Source organism: Diceros bicornis, chromosome 3 (assembly GCF_020826845.1).
Source record: "Diceros bicornis minor isolate mBicDic1 chromosome 3, mDicBic1.mat.cur, whole genome shotgun sequence".
NCBI lineage: Eukaryota > Metazoa > Chordata > Mammalia > Perissodactyla > Rhinocerotidae > Diceros > Diceros bicornis.
The window spans coordinates 14568114-14587831 of NC_080742.1; the positions used below are offsets into that span (position 1 = coordinate 14568114).

At 39.8% G+C, this 19718-nt stretch overlaps 1 protein-coding gene across 2 annotated transcripts in view; it reads left to right on the top strand.

Annotated features, from left to right (window-relative positions):
- Positions 1–18365, top strand: part of SLC26A5 (solute carrier family 26 member 5) — a 32592-nt gene extending 14227 nt beyond the window's left edge. Inside the window, exons 8-19 of one of the 2 annotated variants that reach the window (XM_058523844.1) lie at positions 3404–3551; positions 4795–4908; positions 5941–6018; positions 6670–6765; positions 6992–7098; positions 10801–10870; positions 11948–12040; positions 12736–12843; positions 13486–13686; positions 14297–14351; positions 15400–15609; positions 17781–18365. In XM_058523844.1, coding sequence (XP_058379827.1) covers positions 3404–3551; positions 4795–4908; positions 5941–6018; positions 6670–6765; positions 6992–7098; positions 10801–10870; positions 11948–12040; positions 12736–12843; positions 13486–13686; positions 14297–14351; positions 15400–15584 — 1255 coding nt within the window. In that variant the 3' untranslated portion in view covers positions 15585–15609; positions 17781–18365. Of the gene's footprint in view, positions 1–3403; positions 3552–4794; positions 4909–5940; positions 6019–6669; positions 6766–6991; positions 7099–10800; positions 10871–11947; positions 12041–12735; positions 12844–13485; positions 13687–14296; positions 14352–15399; positions 16186–17780 lie in introns of those variants that run through there. The other variant, XM_058523855.1, reaches the window with a different exon arrangement.
- Positions 18366–19718: the final 1353 nt, after the last annotated feature.

Consider the following 19718-nt stretch of genomic DNA (forward strand, 5'->3'; position numbering starts at 1 on the left):
TGTTAATTGAAAGTTCTGTGGCTCATTATTTCAACGAGTTTTCTAGTTTCAAATCATATATTACTTCTATGCTTCATCTGTTTTCTTTGGTTTAACTCTACATTTTAAAAATTTTACTATTCTGTTTATATTTGTTGGAGCAAGAGTGACTACGAGTCTCTCCTGGTCTCACTGTCTTCCTCTCTGACACTCTCTGCTGTCTCTGTATCTCTCTGTCTTTCTGTCTCTTGGACTGTCTCTCTCTGTCTCTTTCTCTCACCACCCTCTTCTCTCTTTCCAAACGAATGGAGTCAGACATCCGCCCAGATGTTGGACATTGGCAGAACCTGGTCTGTTCCATCAGGCCTTGCCTCTGGTGCCATCGAAGGATCTCCTGGGAAGCACAGGGAGCAGGAGTTGCTCTTTAAGCCACAGTTCACTCCACAGAGCAAGTGTTGACGATGAAGCTTGCACTCTACTTCAAAACAATAAATTGCTATCATGAACATGTTACTTATGATTTAGTGTAAAGGTATAACACAGTAATAACACCTGCTTTTCTATTTGGACTTATAATTTATAAGATACTTTTATACCCACCATCTCCCATCTCAGTTGATGCTCACAGGAATGCTATTGACATATACGTTATCCCCATTTTACAGAGAAGAAAGTTCATTTATTCTCTTTTATTCAGCCTGTGTTTTTTGAGTGCCTATTATGTGCTAGGACACAACAGTTAAAAATAAAAGCAAACACAGAAGCAAAAAAGTCTTTGCCCTCATGGAGCTTATGGTCTGTAGGGGAAGACAGACAATAAACCAGTAAATAAATCGCAAGTGCTATGAAGAAAAAGGAAGCCAGGTAAGGGATCCAAGGGGCTGGGGTTGCTGTTTTAGGCCCAGAGAAGGCGACACTTGAGAGACATGGATGAGGTTTAGTGATCCACTGGGGAGTCCCAGCCTGAACCCAGAACTCCGTCCTCCGATCCCCAGTTGTGCTTTTTCCATTACCTCACCCCTGGGTCTCTACCATAATTAGTCATGTGATAAACATTAGACTTTGACTGGATAACTCTATTCAGTAACTAATCACAAGTAATTGGATTAAATGTGAAATGCTTACACTTAGATTTCTCCTTTTAAAAATTCACATGCCACCATAATTTCTACCTGATACCTTCCTTTCCCTATTACATTGTACCCAAATATATTGCTTTCCCTCTGTATGTGAGAGCTAAACGTTTTTTAAAAAAATAAGAACATTTTACCTTTCTGGGACTTGGCTACCCAGAAACCTTATCTTTCTGGAACTTTGCCCGAAACCAAGCAGAAGACGGATAATACCTACCTAACTACCTATCTACATACAATCATACCGATTCAGTTATCTGTGAGTCTTATTGCTGAATAATAAACTGCAAACAGCAGCTGAAAACAACATCTATTTATTTGCTCACAGTTCTTCAGTCTAGGTTGTGCTTAGCTGGGTAGTTCTCCTGCTGGTCTCACTTGGGGTCTCTCATGCAGCCTCAGATGACTGAAGGTGTGACTGGTGCTGGAGGATCCAAGAGGGCTTCACTCACATGTCTGACACCTCACCTGGAGGGCTAGAATGACTGAGGGCTGGCTGGCCTCATCTCTCCATGTGGTGTCTCCAGCCGGGTAGCCAGACTCTTTATGTGGTGGCTCAGGGCAACAACAGAAAAGCAGAAGCTGCCAGGCTACCTAAGGCACTTGTACAACATCTCTTCCACCACATTCTGTTGGTCAAACCAACTCACAGGCCAGCCTAGATGCAGCAAGAGGGGAAAGAGATTCCACCTCTAGATGAGACGAGCAGCACACACAAGTATGGGAGAAATTGCTGGTGGCCATATTTGAAAGCAAACTACCACGCTTATCTACACATACACATAAATACATACACAATACAGTGTCCAGACAGACAGTTGACTATTAAAGATCCCAGTTATGACAATATATCCTGTTTCTTGGGTTACTTTCCTTAACTCAATCCAAGATACATCCTTTTCTCATATTCTTATTCCTCAGACCCAAACCTGCTGGGCCTTCCCTCATTGTTAATGCTTATGCAGCAAAGTGCAAGGGGAAAACAATACGTTTTACAGTCAGACCCTCTGGGTTTGACTCCCTGCTCCATCTTGGGCAAAATACTTAACATCTGTAAGCATCCGTTTTTTCACCTATAAATTGGGATAATAATGGCTCCTATCTAATAGGATTGTTGTGAGGACAAGTGAGATGACATATGTCAAGCATGTAGTACATAATCTACGCTTAATATATTTTAGGTTCCTTTCCTTCCTCCCCCTCCCTTTCCTTGACTCCAGGACTTAGGACATCCCCTTTGTCACTGTGTTATGACATAATAAGAGAAATAGGTATAGGAGATGGGTTCTTCATGATTTTTGTTGTACTTAGTTCATGAGCCATTTGACCTTGGCCAAGTTGCTTAACCTCACCGTGCCTCATTTTCCTCATCTTTACTGTAAAATGGGGATTATCGTGGTGCCTAGCTCACAGGGATATGGGAGATAAATAAGCACAGAGCCTGGCACAGAGGAAGCACCTAATAAACAAGTGATTGTTATTGTAATAATAATAATAATATTGTGCATCAATTATTATTATTGTTATTATTATTTATTTAGTTATTATCATTATTTAGCTCAGTACCTTGAATTGGAGCAAGTGCCTTTGAGAACCTCTATTGCCCTTATCCCATACCATTCTAGGGAATCCGTATTCCGTTCCTTTGGGACAAATGTTCCAAACTACAAAAATGGACCCAAAAATTAGGTTCCCGATTGTGGGACTCCAGGAGTCACACTTTTGGCCCCTCCAGTTTCCCAGGATTTCCAGGTGAGACCTAAGGAATCTAATCTGCTGCTGTGCCTTTCCCATGTTAGAAACTCACCTAAAGGGATCCTGGGAAGAAGCAGAGTCCTTACATGAAATAGCAAGGGAGAGCAGGGAGTTCCTACTGTTGGCATGGACAATAATTCTCCTCTAAAATAGCCCTGGTCCAACACCCTTCCCACCTAAGTCTTTGGTTTGAATGTCTTGTCACATCTGAGCACTTCGCTGACCCACTCTTCTTCCTGTTCTGTGTCTTACTTACACCTGCCATGAGGTATGAGGTTACTCCTTTTCTAAATGAAACAGCATCTGATCTCTGCTGATAACCCATTCAGGTAGAAAGCCAGCACTCTGGGGGTGGGGCCTGGAAAGAACCTCTGTGTGTCAAAGAGGGCCCTCTTTTCTGCCAAACCAGAGCAAACAAGTATCCAAGCGTTGATCACCTCATTTGCAATAACGCCCCTCTAAAATGCTCCCTTCTAGTTGCATGTTTTTCCCCCAGTGGTCACAACACCCAGTTTAAAGTCAGCTTCACCTTTCAGGCTGCTACCTCCAGCCAATCCAGACACCAGCCTCTTCCACCTAGTGTACGTGGATGCCATTGCCATAGCCATCGTTGGATTTTCAGTGACCATCTCAATGGCCAAGACCTTGGCAAATAAACATGGCTACCAGGTTGATGGCAATCAGGTAAAAATCATTAATTTCCTGCAGGTGTTTCATAGTGGTACAATCATCATGCTCTGCTATGGAAGGCAAATGAACTGGGTTTCTCTGTCTTGGTAGAAAAACTTCTAGTTTGATGGTGGATGTATTTCAAGCATGTATTTATTCAGCACTACAATTTTTTTCATGATTTATGGCATTGGGTCATCAGAACACTGAGGTACAGAGTCCTACCTCACTTTGTGGGCAGAGGTCCAGCTAGAAAGGTGGAATCTTGGGGGCTGGCCTGGTGGTGTAGTGGTTAAGTTTGGCACACTCCACTTTGGTGGCCCAGGTTCGTGGGTTCAAATCCTGGGTGCAGACCTACACCACTCGGCAAGCCATGCTGTGGTGGCAACCCACATACAAAACAGAGGAAGATTGGCACAGATGTTAGCTCAGGGCCAGTCTTCCTCACCAAAAAAAAGAAAAAAGAAAGGTGGAATCTCCAATCTGAGGCTTACAGTTAGCCATACAGCTGTAGATATTATCCCTGTTTTTAAAAGCTCACAGCCTGAGAATAAAATGTCTTTACAGAACCATTTACTCCACAGGAAGCCTTTCGTTGTTCATTAAACTTTGAGTATGTGATTCATTACTCAAACTCCACAATATATTCTTTGCTGCCTTCTTTTATGACATAGGTACAGATAAGGTATTTAATCCAAACCATGAGCTATAATTTTGGCATGACAACGTCTGTTTTAGCACACTATATTTCTAAGAGGAGACTAGATGCTCCACATTCACACGAGACACAGTGATCTAACTAGGAAGACCAGAAGTAGCCCTGAGAGCAGGACTCACTCACTGGCCCCAGGAGGACTCTGGCCTGTACTTGATGAGCAAGAGCCCAGGCATTTACAAGATACCAATAGTCCTGTGTACGCCAATGACTTTCTCTTATACAGCAAAAATATTTTGTCCCTTTTGCTGCAGTTTTCTGTTTTTTAAAAAAAGCATTATTTGTGTAGAGTGTGTTTGGGAAAGAGAGGGCTGGGTGGTGAGCACGGCATTTATCTCCGACAGTAATATTTCAAAGTGGTTTTTTCCCACCTTAAATTATGCAATAATCTCTATTTTGAACTCGTGCTAAACAAATTCTTGTATCTGAAAAGAGAGTGAAGAGACAGCCTGTACTGCTGAAAATGTATACTCAGTGGGCCATCAAGCCTTTCTTCCTGAAGAGTGACCGGTCTCTTTTGTGCTTTGTTTCCACACGCGAAAGGAGCTCATTGCCCTGGGTCTGTGCAATTCCATTGGCTCACTCTTCCAGACTTTTTCAATTTCATGCTCCTTGTCTCGAAGCCTTGTTCAGGAGGGAACTGGAGGGAAGACACAGGTGTGTATACAACTGGCCTCTAAGGAATGATGATTTGGATGATCAACTTTAATCCCTTGATTCTGTTCAGAACCCAAACAAAACTGCCCTGCCTGAAGATCCATGGTCTGGTGAGCTGTGTAGTGAATCAGAGAAAGGTGTGATTGGTTGACGTGAATCACAGGGAACTGAATCTATAGGAAAGAGGTGTAGGGCCCTGGCCCCGTGGCTTAGCGGTTAAGTGCGCACGCTCCGCTACTGGCGGCCCGGGTTCTGAGCCAGGCGCGCACCGACACACCGCTTGTCCAGCCATGCTGAGGCGGCGTCCCACATACAGCAACTAGAAGGATGTGCAACTATGACATACGACTATCTACTGGGGCTTTGGGAAGAAAAACGAGGGAAAAAAAAGAAAGAGGTGTATTCTCCAGTTAAACCGAAAAATTATACAGCATTCCTTGCTATCAGTAAACCTCAAGGTTCAGAGATAGCACGTTGTCATGAAAGCCTGAGACTGAGTATGGGCAGGATGCCAGCAGTGTGCAATAGAACTTTCTGCAATGATGGAAATGTTCAATATTTGCACCATCCAGTTTGGCAGCCACTAGCCACATCTGACTCTTAAGCACTTGAAATGTGGCTAGTGCAACCAAGACCTGAATTTTTTATTTTATTTAATTTTAATTTTTTTAATTTAAATAGCCACATATGGCTAGTGGCTGACACTTTGGACAGCAAAGTCTTGTCTGAACTCTTCTGGCCCTTGTGGGTCTCAGGTCAGCACCAGACATCTCCTTTCCCCCACCCCTGGCAAGGGCATTTCAGTCAGAGTATTTAAGCATTTCAGCTTCTATTTAAAAGGTATAAGAGGAACCAAAATTTTAGAGAGGCAGTGGAAAGGAGCTATAGGTTTATATAATGGTTTGGATGACTTATCTGAATTCATATTTCCTTGATCTTCCCAGAGGGATTATCAAAAGACTCAAACCAACCTATGCCCTGCTTCTCACTCAGGTCTCCTAAAAGCCCTTCCCTGTGTCTTCTCTCATTCAGCTCGCAGGTTGTCTGGCCTCGTTAATGATTCTGCTGGTCATTTTAGCCACCGGATTCCTTTTTGAATCATTACCCCAGGTGTGTAGCTTGGACTTGGTGTGAGGTTTTTCCATGTGTAGAGATTTTGCTATTTTATTTGTTTATTTTTTTGTGGCTATCTTATGGGTTCTTACTGTAACCCTAGCAGGGTGGTATGAGAAAGGGCCAAGGCTGGGACCAAGATCCTGCTCCACAATCTGCCAGCAGCTGGGACCTTGGGAAAGCCATCTCAACATCTGTGTTCTCAGCTTCCTTATCTGGGCTTTGGACTGGCTGATCTCCAAGGTCCCTTCTCGCTTTGATGTTCTATGACCTTTTACTTGCGTTAAAAATCTGAGATGCCTACACTCATAAGACATTTGTTTGCTGATGTATTAATATAGTAGAGATCAGGAACAATATAGAGTGGAGAAAATAGGGTGACATAATTCCTTGAGTACCGTGTTTAGTTCTGAACCTCTCGACCACCATGCAGGTTTGCTGCTAGGATGTAAGCCTGGTTTTCCAAGGCCCATTTTAGCTAACCAAATCCTGAAAATCCAGGTGTTCATGGCTCCAAACATACCATCATTGCCGCGTAGGAAGCGAGTGGGGAGAGGACATGGGAAGGGCAGCAGAGGACAGTGAGGAGCCGGCAGAGGGGTCTTTGGACACAGGAGAAGAGGCATGCGTGGATGTACTGTGTTTCAGGCTGTGCTGTCGGCCATTGTGATCGTCAACCTGAAAGGAATGTTTATGCAATTCTCAGATCTCCCCTTTTTCTGGAGAACCAGTAAGATAGAGCTGGTAAGTAACAAAGGTGACTGTTAGGTGCATATGTCGTAGCAACAAATGGATTAGTGCTGATAAAAGTGCTGATAAAAAAGAAAGATAAGTTAGTACAGTCAGTTGCTATGTGCAGTATCCACTTAGGCAAGGTTGGGTGCCGTGTGTGTGTGTGTGTGTGTGTGTGTTTGTAACTCAGGAAATTTTTAATAATGATTCTACATAAAGCTTTCTGTCTTTCGTTTAGACCATCTGGCTTACCACTTTTGTCTCCTCTTTGTTCCTGGGATTGGACTATGGTTTGATTACTGCTGTGATCATTGCGCTGCTGACTGTGATTTACAGAACACAGAGGTGAGTGCACAGACTGGAATGGGTGTGAGTGTCCTGCCTGAGATCACCATGGCGACTTTAAATGTAGACCAAAGCCTGACCTGGTAAAAGTAGAGCCGTTTGCTTATTTCTGATCAGCTTGAGAGGGAGCTGAAGATTCATGGGGCCTGTTGACTAAATAAACAAAATGCCAAATAAAAAACTCACCATAATCTTGCCAGATGCTCTACTCTGTCACAGTTTATACTTCCATGACTGTGTCTGTTAAAAGAGCCTAATCTCCATCATTGTTCCTGCTGTTCTGGGCCCAGTGGTATACTGGCTTATTTACTCTCTTCTGAATGAACTGAGTGTTCTTGCAGTTTGCTTTGGCGCTGGGTGCTGACATGGGTTTTGATGACATGGAGCAGACTCTGACGCCACATTATCATATGCGGGTCTTCAGTTGTCCCTTCCTCCACCCTGAACCATTATTGCCTGTCATCTCTTCTCCCTAGGAGGAAGCTGAGCCCACTGGGGAAGATATAAAATAACCTTTAAAAAAATACTGTTTTCATGATAAATAAAGAAATCACCATAAAGAAAAAAAAGGAAACATTATGTTTCTATAGAAATATCCTGACTTTAAAGGCAGACAACCCCGGGTTCACATCCTGGCTGTGTGACTTTACATAACCTCTCAGAGCCTCGGTCCCTGCATCTATATAATGGCACTAATGCTTGCTACCCCCAAGAGTTCAAAAGGTTCAAATGAGAATAATGCATATGAAGAGCCTAGCACAGTGCCGGACACATACTGTGCACCCAACAAATTTAACACGGGAGTGAAAATGAGGTTAGTCTGGTTTTGCCTGTAGTTGCAAATCACATGATGGTTCTTAAAGTTTTGACTGTGGTCAAAAATTGAAAGGTTACTGGATGGGAATGTTGACCTTTATCTTCAGAATGATGGGATGCTCCCTGCTCTCCAGAGTAGGAAGTAAGCATTTTTCTCATCAAAAATGAATTGAGGGAAATAGTAACAACATGTGGGATCTAAACTCAAGATAAGAATTAATCTACTTTTAATAACAAAATCTAACACTGTTGCCCATATTTATGTAAAAGAAGTTTCCCCCCATTTTTATAAAGAACATTATTAGTCCATGCAAGAGTTCTTTATCTCAGAGCTTTGGTGAACATCATGGTTTACAAATATCTATATCCTTTAGCAAGCCACAGTGTAGAATTTGAGATTTTTTTACTTTTTTGTTTTCTTTGTTTTTTGTTTGTTCTTTGTCTTTGTTTTTTGTTTTCTTTACATAATAGGATTTTATGGTTTCTTATCATAAATTTTAAAGTTGAGCAAGTTTTTTTAAAAAGTGCTTTACTTCTCTTTCTCCCTCAAATAAACTAAAGTTCATTTTTTATGTTCTGTCCCTAATTGGTGATTTTGCTGGGTCTTTGTAGGTTAGAGTTTGGGAGACCAGCACGCAGGTGTTTGTTTTCATGTGGCTTCTTTTTCTGTAATTAGGGCACACTGTCCAGAGATGACTTTGGCTTGTTTTCCGAACGCCCAGATTCCCTTAAAGCGCACATGGTTAAAGGACAGCCGTTCACTCAGCACACAGTTCCTGAACGCCTCCTCCATGCGGGCACTGTGGGTGCTGTATATGGGACAGAGATTCAGCTTCTGCCCCTAAAGAGCTCACCATTTGGTCATGTTATAAAACATATTAAAATAATTATAATCTTCATCGAATAAATTTTTTTTGAGGGACTACTATGTTCCCGGGGAGATGCTACACTCTAGGGATATTGCAATAAACAAGACATGGTCCTTCCCTTCAAAAAAAACTCCTAAGGATGCCAGACACATAATAATGATGATGAGGCTAATCGTGATAGTGAAGTAATGGTGGCACTAAATTATTATAATTAGTTATGTGCCCGGCTCTGTGCAAAGAGCCATGCTTTGTGTCATTTCATCCTTACAGCCCAGTGAGTATTAGAATCCCCATTTTACAGATGTGGAAACTGAGGCCTAGAGTGATTGAGTAACTTACCCAACATCACACAGTAAGTGGTGGGAAATGATTCAAATATGAGTTTTTGTGAATCCAGAAGCTGACTCTTTATCAGCCTTTTATAGTCCGTCTTCAAGAAATTGGTATACATAGTTATAAGTGCTTCAGTGGGTGTAAGCAAGGTACAATGTGATAATAAGCATAACAGATGCCCAAATAAACCCCATGGGACTTCATAGAAAGAGGCTTTCTTGCTCCTACGGTCATTAGGGAAGAAATAAGGAGTTGGCCTTCACTGGGACTGTAGTATTTAGACCTGAAGTAATGGGGTTCCAGGGCACTCCAGGTGGTGAGGAAGGCCCATTCCTCCTATGCCTATTGAAATCCTCATACCTTGAGGCCCAGCTCACCCAGACAGAGAGACCTCAGCTTCCCCTGTGCACCCACAACAGTGCTCGGTCCTCATCCAGCACCTCACATGTCTTCCAGTTATTTGTGTGCTTGTGTGATGCGTGTGTCCGTCCCTCACTCCTCCCTCCCCGCACTAGATTGCAACATGTAGACAATATTTTGAGTCTCTTATAGAAGGTTTTCTCATAATTGAGAACTCAACTGAGAACCTTGCCTTTTACCTATAGTATCTGTCATTGATGTTGTATTTGTCGCAGACGTCACTAGACCGTGAGCGTACTCATTGTGGGGGCGATGTTCCCGGAGCCCAGGACCAGGCGCTTAGTGTGTGTTCTCTGAATGCTGGTTGAGGGAATCCACCCAGAAGACAGTTAACATTTGTGTTATATATTCCAGCTCACAAAGCACTTGCACATACATGCTAAGAAGCACCAGGGCACAGTAGCAAAACCATGGAATGTCACATCAGAGATCCTGAGCCATATTCTCACTCTGCCAAGCTCTCTGACCTTGAACAACTCACCTACACCCACTGGGCCTCAATTTCTCATCCACACGTTGGCAGAAATAAGCCCAGTAGGGTCGTTCATACGATATAATAAATTAATGTCAGGTGCTCAAGGAGTAGTATCGGTTATCATTACAGTATCTAATTTGAGCCGGATTGTCTTATAAAAAGAGTTAGGAATTAGCGATCTCAAAAAATAATGTTTAAAATTTATTCAAACCAAACTTAAGAAAACTTCTATGCTAATTTGAGAGTTTTGTTTTCTCCCCACACCTTCAGTTGGTGATCCCCCCACCATGAGTTAGAGTTACTACAAACAAAATTAAAATCTCCTCTCCTACTTTGGGATTAGAGCAGGAAGACACTTCTATCTACTGAGTGTCCTGAGAACTTGAGTTACGCGTGTCCCTGGCATGACGAACTCCGCACACTTCATTTTGGCCCCCATCTTTAGATGCCCGAGTCTTTTGTCCTGATCAGATTGTGTGTGGGGTGCGGCGAGGAGGGGACGGGAAGTCTGTGTGGTGTGAGGTGTATGTGTGTGTGTGTGTTCTGTGTATGTGTTTGGGAGGTGGGTGTATGGGGTGTGTGGGGTGAGGTATGTGGGGTGTCTTAGGCTTGGAATGACACTGGGAATGTGATATTATGTAGAGCCCTTGAAAAGACACCATATAAGGATCAAGTATTCCCGAATTCACTAGCAAATCCATACATGACATGTAAAGGTGCAGAACGTCATGTTTCAATCATGTATTGCACCTCCACACGATGGTATTTTAACACACTTTCTATCCTCAGTCCGAGCTACAAAGTCCTTGGACAGCTTCCTGACACTGATGTGTATATTGATATAGACGCATATGAGGAGGTAGGACCTTTTTCTATCATTTTAAATGGTTGTAAGCATGTGATGTGGTTGGCTATTGTTTTTACCTAGGACAAAAAGTGGGGTGAAAAAGAAGGAGGTATAGTGGTCAGAGTGAAGTGCCTGAACTTTGATTTACTGTCTGGATTTAGTTTTATAGTTTATACTATACATTAATTACTCAACTTTCTAATATTTATTTTTCCTCTTTTTTTAATGGAGATAAATATATATTCTTGGAATTAAAGTATATATTTACAAAATACTGAAGCTAAGTGGATGGTTTGTATGTGCATGATTTTCTTCTGATGAATTTACACTGATGATGAAATCCTAACATTAACCATGTAAAATATAGGCAGTGAGGCTGTGGAGTTCTACTGCCTCATTTTTAATGGTTAAAATTATGGCTTAAAATTTCCTTTACTTTGAATGTTCTTTTCTTATGTGGAGTCTCAAAGACTTTTACAAATTCTTTTTAAACTAGTTTTGTCTGTTTTGTTTTATGCTTGGGAAGAAATTCTCAGACTCACTATAAGGTATTAGGAAATAAGACTGGTGTTAGGATTGCTATTTTTCCTCCTTCCAAAGAATCATGTGCTGAATTACTTGTTTCCAAACTGTGGTCTAGAGTTCCACGAGGCTTCTTGATAAAATATTCACTCTGTTTTGCTTGGGTCCGTTTTGACTCCTGCCTGCCTTCCGTGAATCAACCCATGTAAACCTCTGTTCACTTTATTTCCCTGCTTCTGACAGTCTGAGTGGCAGCCTCCCCTCTCCTATCCGTTTTCTTTTCTCTTTTTTAATATTTTTCAGTTCCTTCTTTGTACTTTATGATAAAAATAAAATAAAGACTTTTAAAAGAAATGGAAAGATAAGCATTTTTTAAAAGCTTTCTTCTCAGTACTCCTTCCCCGGGAGCATGAGTAGGTCGAGTCGAGTGTCATTATTTCATCTAAACACTGTAAGAGGGCCCTTAGCAACTTCAGTATTAATTTTCAAGTCGGAGGAGGGAGGCAATTGCAGCTTTGATGCTGAAGTATTTCCATGTGTAAAATTCACTAACATTTTATTTCTCAGGTGAAAGAGATTCCCGGAATAAAAATATTCCAAATAAATGCCCCAATTTATTATGCAAATAGCGACTTGTATAGCAATGCATTAAAAAGAAAGGTGAGTCACAAGAAATTGAGTGATTATTTCTGAGGAGGGGCTGTGGATTGACAGGGATGTGAGGGTCACTTAAATGTCTTGGTATACCTTTTATGCTATTTCATTCTCTTTCTCTTTTTATTTTTTTTTATTGTGGTAAAATATACATAACATAAAATTTATCATTTTAACCATTTTCAAATATATATTTCAGTAGATGGATTTAAGTACATTCCCATTGTTGTGCAACCAACACCACTGTTCCTTCTCTTTTATCATTTGCATATATTACGTTTTCAAAAAACTTTTAAGAAAAAAAGTGAAAATATTATTTTAGGGTTCATGGGGGTTCCTTTGGTCATGATTAGAACTCGACCCCATATGGCCCAGTATATAGGAAAACCTCCCAATCAACCCACAGAGCCTCTTAAATATAAGAATCTGAGAGATCTAAGTTTGAAAACTGCTGCTTTAGAAATTCTCTTTAATACTTTAGCTTCTGGTTGTCTTGAATCAAGACCAAGAATAAGGAAGGTTACTAATGTTCTTTTCATGAGGGAGTAACAGTTCAGGGCATCTGAGGGAAAGGTGGGGCAAGGGTTGGGGTCATAACTTGGCATAAAAAACAGTCACATGGGGAGATGTGAAGATTAATTGCAGGTGGGTGGGTTCCTGGGAGCCAAGAAGTGATTTTGCATATATTGCTCTTCTGTAAGACTGGAGTGAACCCAGCTGTCATCATGGGAGCTAGAAGAAAGGCCATGAAGAAGTATGCTAAGGAAGTTGGGAATGCAAATATGGCCAACGCAACTGTCGTCAAAGTGGTGAGTGGGCTCTTCGCTGTCATTTTCCCTTTCTCTTGATCTGCAGTGCCCCCCACCTTTATTCATGATTGAAGTTTTAACACAGCATGAAGTCCCTAAAATAGGAAAGCTTGGAAGCAATAGAAGTATCTATTATATATTAAAGATACACGATAATGTCAGTGTTGAGAATGCTTCTGACATAAATAGTGATATGAGCCCAGGAGAACATTGTTTTAAACACAGTACCTTAATAAATTTTACCGTTAGTACTTTGTCATAGACTCATTCAGCTGATAGTAAAAAAAAAAAACCTCAAAGACCGGTTTTTGCTGTTCAGGCTTATGGGTCAGTCATGCTGAAGTTAATGGAACTATTTTAGAAGTTAGGGGAAAACCGATATGATGACTAAGGAGAGTGGATTTCATTGGATAAAAAAAACGGAGGAGGAAGAGAAGAAAAGAAACTGAGCTCAAGTTGAATATTATGTACACATCCTTTTTTGGTCACATTACAAGGCTGGGATATGGCAAATATTTTAGAAGAGATCTGGTATAGTCAGTAGCTTGAGAATATAAGGACTAATTTTCCCTTGCACTTCTTTCTCAGAACCAAAATGTGAGTTGTTCATAGAATTCTGGTTTGGTTTAATTTTTGACATAGGATGCAGAAGTAGATGGAGAAGATGGCACCAAGCCTGAAGAAGAGGATGATGAAATAAAATTTCCCCCAATAGTCACCAAGAGCACATTTCCTGAAGAACTGCAAAGATTTATGCCCCCAGGGGATAACGTCCACACCGTCATTCTAGATTTTACACAAGTCAATTTTATTGATTCTGTTGGTGTAAAAACTCTGGCAGGGGTAAGCATCATCTTAAACGAGTCATTTAATATCTCTTTGCCTAGTTTCACCATCAGTAAAATCAGAGTTGAACTAGGGTCCCTTTTCAACTTTTAAAATTCATTTTTGGTGGTGTTATTTACAACTTTTGCTTGTGGAAAATTTCAAAAATATACAAAAGTAAAGAGCTTAGTGTAATGAACCCCCATGTAACTCTCACTCAGCTTCAGCAATTATCCATTTTTGGTCAGTCTTGTTTCGTTCGTTCCCCACACCCACTTTCCCCTTTTCTCATTTTGAAGCTCATCCTAGTCGTCACATCATCTGTAAATATTTCAATATACATCTCTACAAAAAGATTCTTTTAAAAATCATTACCATAGTACTTTTATTATGCATAAAATTTAACAAGAATTCTTTGATATCCCTAATTATCACTGTCCACATAAAAATCAAAAGAAATACAAAATTATTTTTAAATGATTAGCTCAAAAATGCATAATTATTGAAGCAAAGTAGCTCAAGTGAATGAACTAGAGTGTCTTATATCATTAAATACATATTGATAGAAAGAGACTGGCATCTGGCACAGAGTCAAGAGAAACTAAACTTTATTTCAACATTATTACAGATTGTAAAGGAATATGGAGATGTCGGTATTTATGTGTATTTAGCAGGATGCAGTGGTGAGTACCCTTCTAGAACGGGAAGAAGTTTTAACGTTTTAGTTTTGTTTTCCTTATAATAACTGCATTTGGAAATATTTTCCCTTTATTTTAGTTTTTGGTGAAAATGGAAATTATTCTTCTGAAAATCACTCTAAAGCTAGCTTTGACATTAGCCACTTACACGCACCCACATCATTGGGTTACTTGTTACAGGCCTCCTGAACTGGAGTTGGAGGAAAGGAGCTAATAAACCATTGTTCTGGGCTGGTATATTTTTTAGTAATTATTTAATGGCTGCCCTAAACATGTTATAGTTATATAAAATCACTTAGGTTTTTCTATCCAATGGTTTTGGAATACCTTGCCTGCTGTTTTTGTTTTATATTAAATTTTGGTTAAAACAGTGCTTGAAAGTGAAATCTACATAAAGTTATCACTTTTCACCTGCCAGAATGGCAAAAATTAAACATACTTGACAGCATGCTCTGTAGGCATACTGTGGGAGAACAGGCGCTCTCAGACACTGCTGGGCAGAGTGCAAAATGGAACAGCCTCTATGGAGGCTTTCAAATTATCGACGCATTTACCTTTTAACCCAGCAAATCCAGTAATGTGCTGCACACGTTCAAAATGACACGTACATGGTTAATCACAGGACTGTCTATAAAAACAAAAGACTGGAGAAAACGAAGTGTCAAACAAAAGGGATCAGTTAAACTAGGGTACATCTACACAATAGAATACCATGAGTGGTAAAAAATTAAGTTAAAAAAAATCCAGAATAATATATATAATATGCTATCTTTGGGTAAGAAAAAGAGGAAAATAAGAATATATATTTATATTTATTTATATTTGCATAAAGAAATACTGGAAGACTACACAAGAAAATAATAAAAGGAGCTTCCTACAACTGGGAGTATGATGTCCTGGGGACAGGGATTGGAGTGAGACTTTTTACTATATCATTTTAATATTTAAACTATACAAAAGTGTTACTTTATTTTTTTTAATGTTCAAGACTGACACTCAGAACGTGGACTAATTTTCTTTTCTTCTTTTATAGCACAAGTTGTGAATGACCTCAATCAAAATCGATTTTTTGAAAATCCTGCCTTAAAGGAGCTGCTGTTCCACAGCATTCATGATGCAGTTTTAGGCAGCCAAGTTCGAGAGGCACTTGCTGAACAAGAAGCCTCGGCTCCCCCTCCCCAGGAGGACTCCGAGCCCAATGCCACTCCCGAGGCCTAGAGGAGGAAGTCAGCCCCGGAATGGGGTACAAGCCTCTCATGCGATTACTAATTTACACCTTCTAAATACTAGACACTAGATTTTTTTTTTTCTAAGGGTAAATACTAGTACTCAAGGCTTGATTTGGAGGGTGAATGACGCATAGCACGATGTATCTTACTTGTGTTTTTTTAATTGAATATTTCAAAGATAAATTGGCCTCTTGCCTGCATTTATTGTGCAGTGACATTTCTGATACTTTTTAGTATTATCTTTGTCATCCAAGCACTTAGGAATTTATTTCCTTTAAGTACTTTACCTACAAATAAGATATGCTGTCACCAGATGGGTATTGGTTCCTTGCTTTTGAACTTGTTGGTCTACAGACTTTATGTAATCAGTTATCTAGCAGGGGGCAAACCCACAATTTTCTAGAAGTTCTTTTAAAATAATCTTTTATTATTATAGAAGCAATATAAGTGCATTGCAGAAAATTAGAAAAAATAGACAAGCAAAAATAAGAAAATAAAAACATTACATTGCCACCACTTAAAGATTATTGTAAACACCTTAATGCATATCCTTCCAGATCTTTTTCTATGCATATATATTTACATCTTTTAACCAAAATAAGATCATACTCTACATAGTATTCTATAACCTATTTTTTTTCAGTCAACAATCTCCACTTTCTCATTCCTGAATATTTTTCTCTCACACCATATTCAAATTTCCCCAGTTGTCCCCATATTTGTAGTTGGTTTGTCTAAACTAGTATCCATTCTATGACTTACTCTACATCTGGTCACGTCCCTTTAAGTCCATCTTTTTTTGTTTTTGTGAGGAAGACTGGCTCTGAGCTAACATCCATTGCCAATCCCCTGTGCCCATCTTCCTCTATTTTGTATGTGGGATGCCGCCATAGCATGATTTGATGAGCAACGCATAGGTCCGTGCCCAGGATCCCAACCTGTGAACCCCAGGCCACCAAAGTGGAGCGTGCGAACTTAACCACTACGCCACTGGGCCAGCCCCCCTTTAAGTCTATCTTAATCTAGCACAGTCCCTTTTTTGACATTGACTGGTTAAAGAGACTGGGGCAGTTGTCCCATAGAATCCTATCTTGTGAATGTGTCTACTTGCTTTCTCAAGGTGTTAGCTTGTCCCTTTATTCCCTGAACTACTTGTAATCTAGAAGTTATAACTAAAGGCATCACGGATTTGAATAAAACATTTTTTTGTTAGAGTATATCACAGATGAGACACATGCTTCAAATCACACCACATCAGGAAACACAGAATATCTGGTTGACCTACCATTAACGATGCTAAAATAGGTCACTGGATTAACATGATGGCCTAGTCCCCCAATTAAGTTTTCTCCTTTGTGACTAGTGAGTTATCTGTGTGGTGTTCCTTTGGCACTGAATGAATGCCTAGCTCTCCATTAGCCATTCACCTGGGGGTTTTAACATCTAGTGATAATCTTTTCTTAAATCAGTAATTTCATTTAGGTTTGTGAATTTTTTTTCCAATTCTCATTTTTTCTGCATTTATTAGATGTTTCCATGTAAAGTGCAGCTTTCCTTCCTGAACTTGAGCTGTCATCCTTAAATACAGTTCTTACTGGAAAGGGAGGTTGTTTTATTTTTTCCATTTAATTATCAACTTCAGAGTAAGGAGTTGGTTTAATAGATGGTGACAAATTAGGTTCTTTTAGATTTCTCTTTTTTTGGTATAATTATAGACTTAAGATTTTTATAGTTTTAATGTGTTTCAGTCCATTACAGTTATTCTTTTTGGTACTCAAATTGTCACAACTGTGGCCAGTAGGAGCCCCTAGAAGATTTGTTATTGTTGCTGATAGTGAAGTAACCCTAAAGACCATGTATTTAAGAAAGCTAACTGCTAGGTATAATTTAATATCTTCCTTAGAAGTCCATAAAAGTTATCAGTTAATTCTTCATCAAACTCACTTTTAAGCCTATGAGTGAGTAAAATACTTATTTCAAATACTCTTTATAGTTGTTCAAAAGGAGTGAGGGAGACTTTTAAGCCAACTTTTGTCATCAGAAGTTCTTACTCTTGTAGTTCTAACCACCAGCTCACTCTAAATCAAAGCACAAGTATTAGCCAACGTGCCTGAAGCCGCCTCTGCTAAGATTTCCTGCTAATGGTTTGTCTTTTTCATGTTTTCTTATCCATTCCTTATTTTAGTTTTCATGAAGAAAATACTGCCAGAGGAAGAGTGGTCAGATCCCAGGACAGAACTGTTAGCAAGGGTCTACCTAAAACCAGACTCTATGGTGTGTTTGCTTTAACTCCTATCAGGTTTCTCAGTGACTTTACTAATTTAATTCAAAGAAGACCCCTCCTTTCTAACCTATACTTCATCTAGATCTAGAGTGAAATTAGATTGGCATCCAGTTATTTCCTTTGCACTCATCACACGCAAGATCAGATACATCTGCATTCAGATACAGACTGCCTTCTGAAAGAGCATGTAGTTGTAGCACTTCGGCATATACTAGAAACTTTTGTAAAAGGGCCTGCATCATTTCAGCCATTAAATTAGAACTTAAGGATTTTGAACAATGTTATACAAGACTTCATTGCATAGTCTTTAGCACTAGTCTTCAACAATGCTTTACACATAGCAGATACTTGAGTCCTAGTTGATACATTGATAGTGTACAGAAAAAGTGTCTATACCTTACAAATTTGTATTTAACTTTTCTGTTCTTTAATTTTTAACTTGTTTTGAATAGAATTCTACCATGTACATAAAAAGCACTTGTCTAACTGAAGGGAAATGTTTTTATTTCGGCATGCCTCTGAGAACACTAGAGTGCATTTCAAAATATATTTTATCTATATGTAAATATGTTGGAATGTTTTACTCAGAATTATTTCATACAGTGGAAAATTTCCTGACCTTTTTCACTTAAGTTTTGTCTCTGCCTTCTTTCCGGACCTTAGTAGCTGCTAGTATATGACTTTTTGTTTTTCAGCTCTGGTTCAAATTCAGATTCTTACCGCCCTATCAAATTGGGCACAATCCACATTGACAGATATAGGGACTAGACTAGCCTTATTTTATGGCAATATGGGAAAGAAAGCCGTTTTCAGGAAGGTCCCATATAGAGAAGTCCTTTCTTTCTCAAATCCCGTGCAATATGACAGTGGCTGATCTCTGCCTCATGAATGGATGGAATAAGTTTGAAAACAATTGTGAACCCAGGCCCAGGAAACTCCTAATTCATGTCATAGACATTGACTCCGTACAATCATACGGCAGCTGATAGTGGGATCCCAGTTGCCAATCTCACCTGCAGTGGGACTCAGAAAAACAGTGAAGGATATGAATCCTCTGCAAGCCCTGGGAGTAAGTAGCTGATTTTGTAGTTTTCAAGTAACATCTAAAATATCTACTCCATGTGGTTTGATCCTGTATCCTTACCTGTTTAACAGAGGAGGTGCCTGCCTCCATAGGTACATTTTGAGAAAATGAGTCTGCCCTCATGTGTGCCTGAAGGAGAGGGTAGGAAACCCAAAGAACCTGCCCTGGAGTGGGTAGGTGTGTTTTTCTATGTTTTAGGGGGTGGGGAGGGTAGGGGTGTGCCTTTGTGAGGGGATGAGGGAGGGAGAGGGAGGGCAGGGTATGTGGTGGGGAAGGCTTTATCTATTATGTCTGCCCCTTTAAAGATATAAATCAATTTAAATTCTAAAATCAAACAAAAACTTCCTTGGTGTGAGCCTGTATGCTTTAGTGAGTGCAAAAATGCTGTTGGTCCTTTTTAGTGTACCTTTCAGGAATGCTTTTAGGACTCAGTATGTTTAGGTTTTTGATACTATGGTTTGAGAACTGATAAAAGTATTTCTAATTCTCCAAACATATAGCCAACCAAAATGCATGCAATGGTTTTGAAACCCCTGAAGTCCCAACAACAAAATGTTCAAAAGCTAGTACTGCACCAGGTAACCTGCATCTCAAAAATCCATCTTGCCTTTGAAAAGGCTTACCAGGTTTTTCATTGTACTGTTACTTTACGTAACAGATGAACCTGAGCTTTGTGGAAATTAAATTTTTATAAATCTATTCACATTTTTAAAATGTTAAAAAAAAAAAGTATTCTTTAAAGGATCACTACAGTG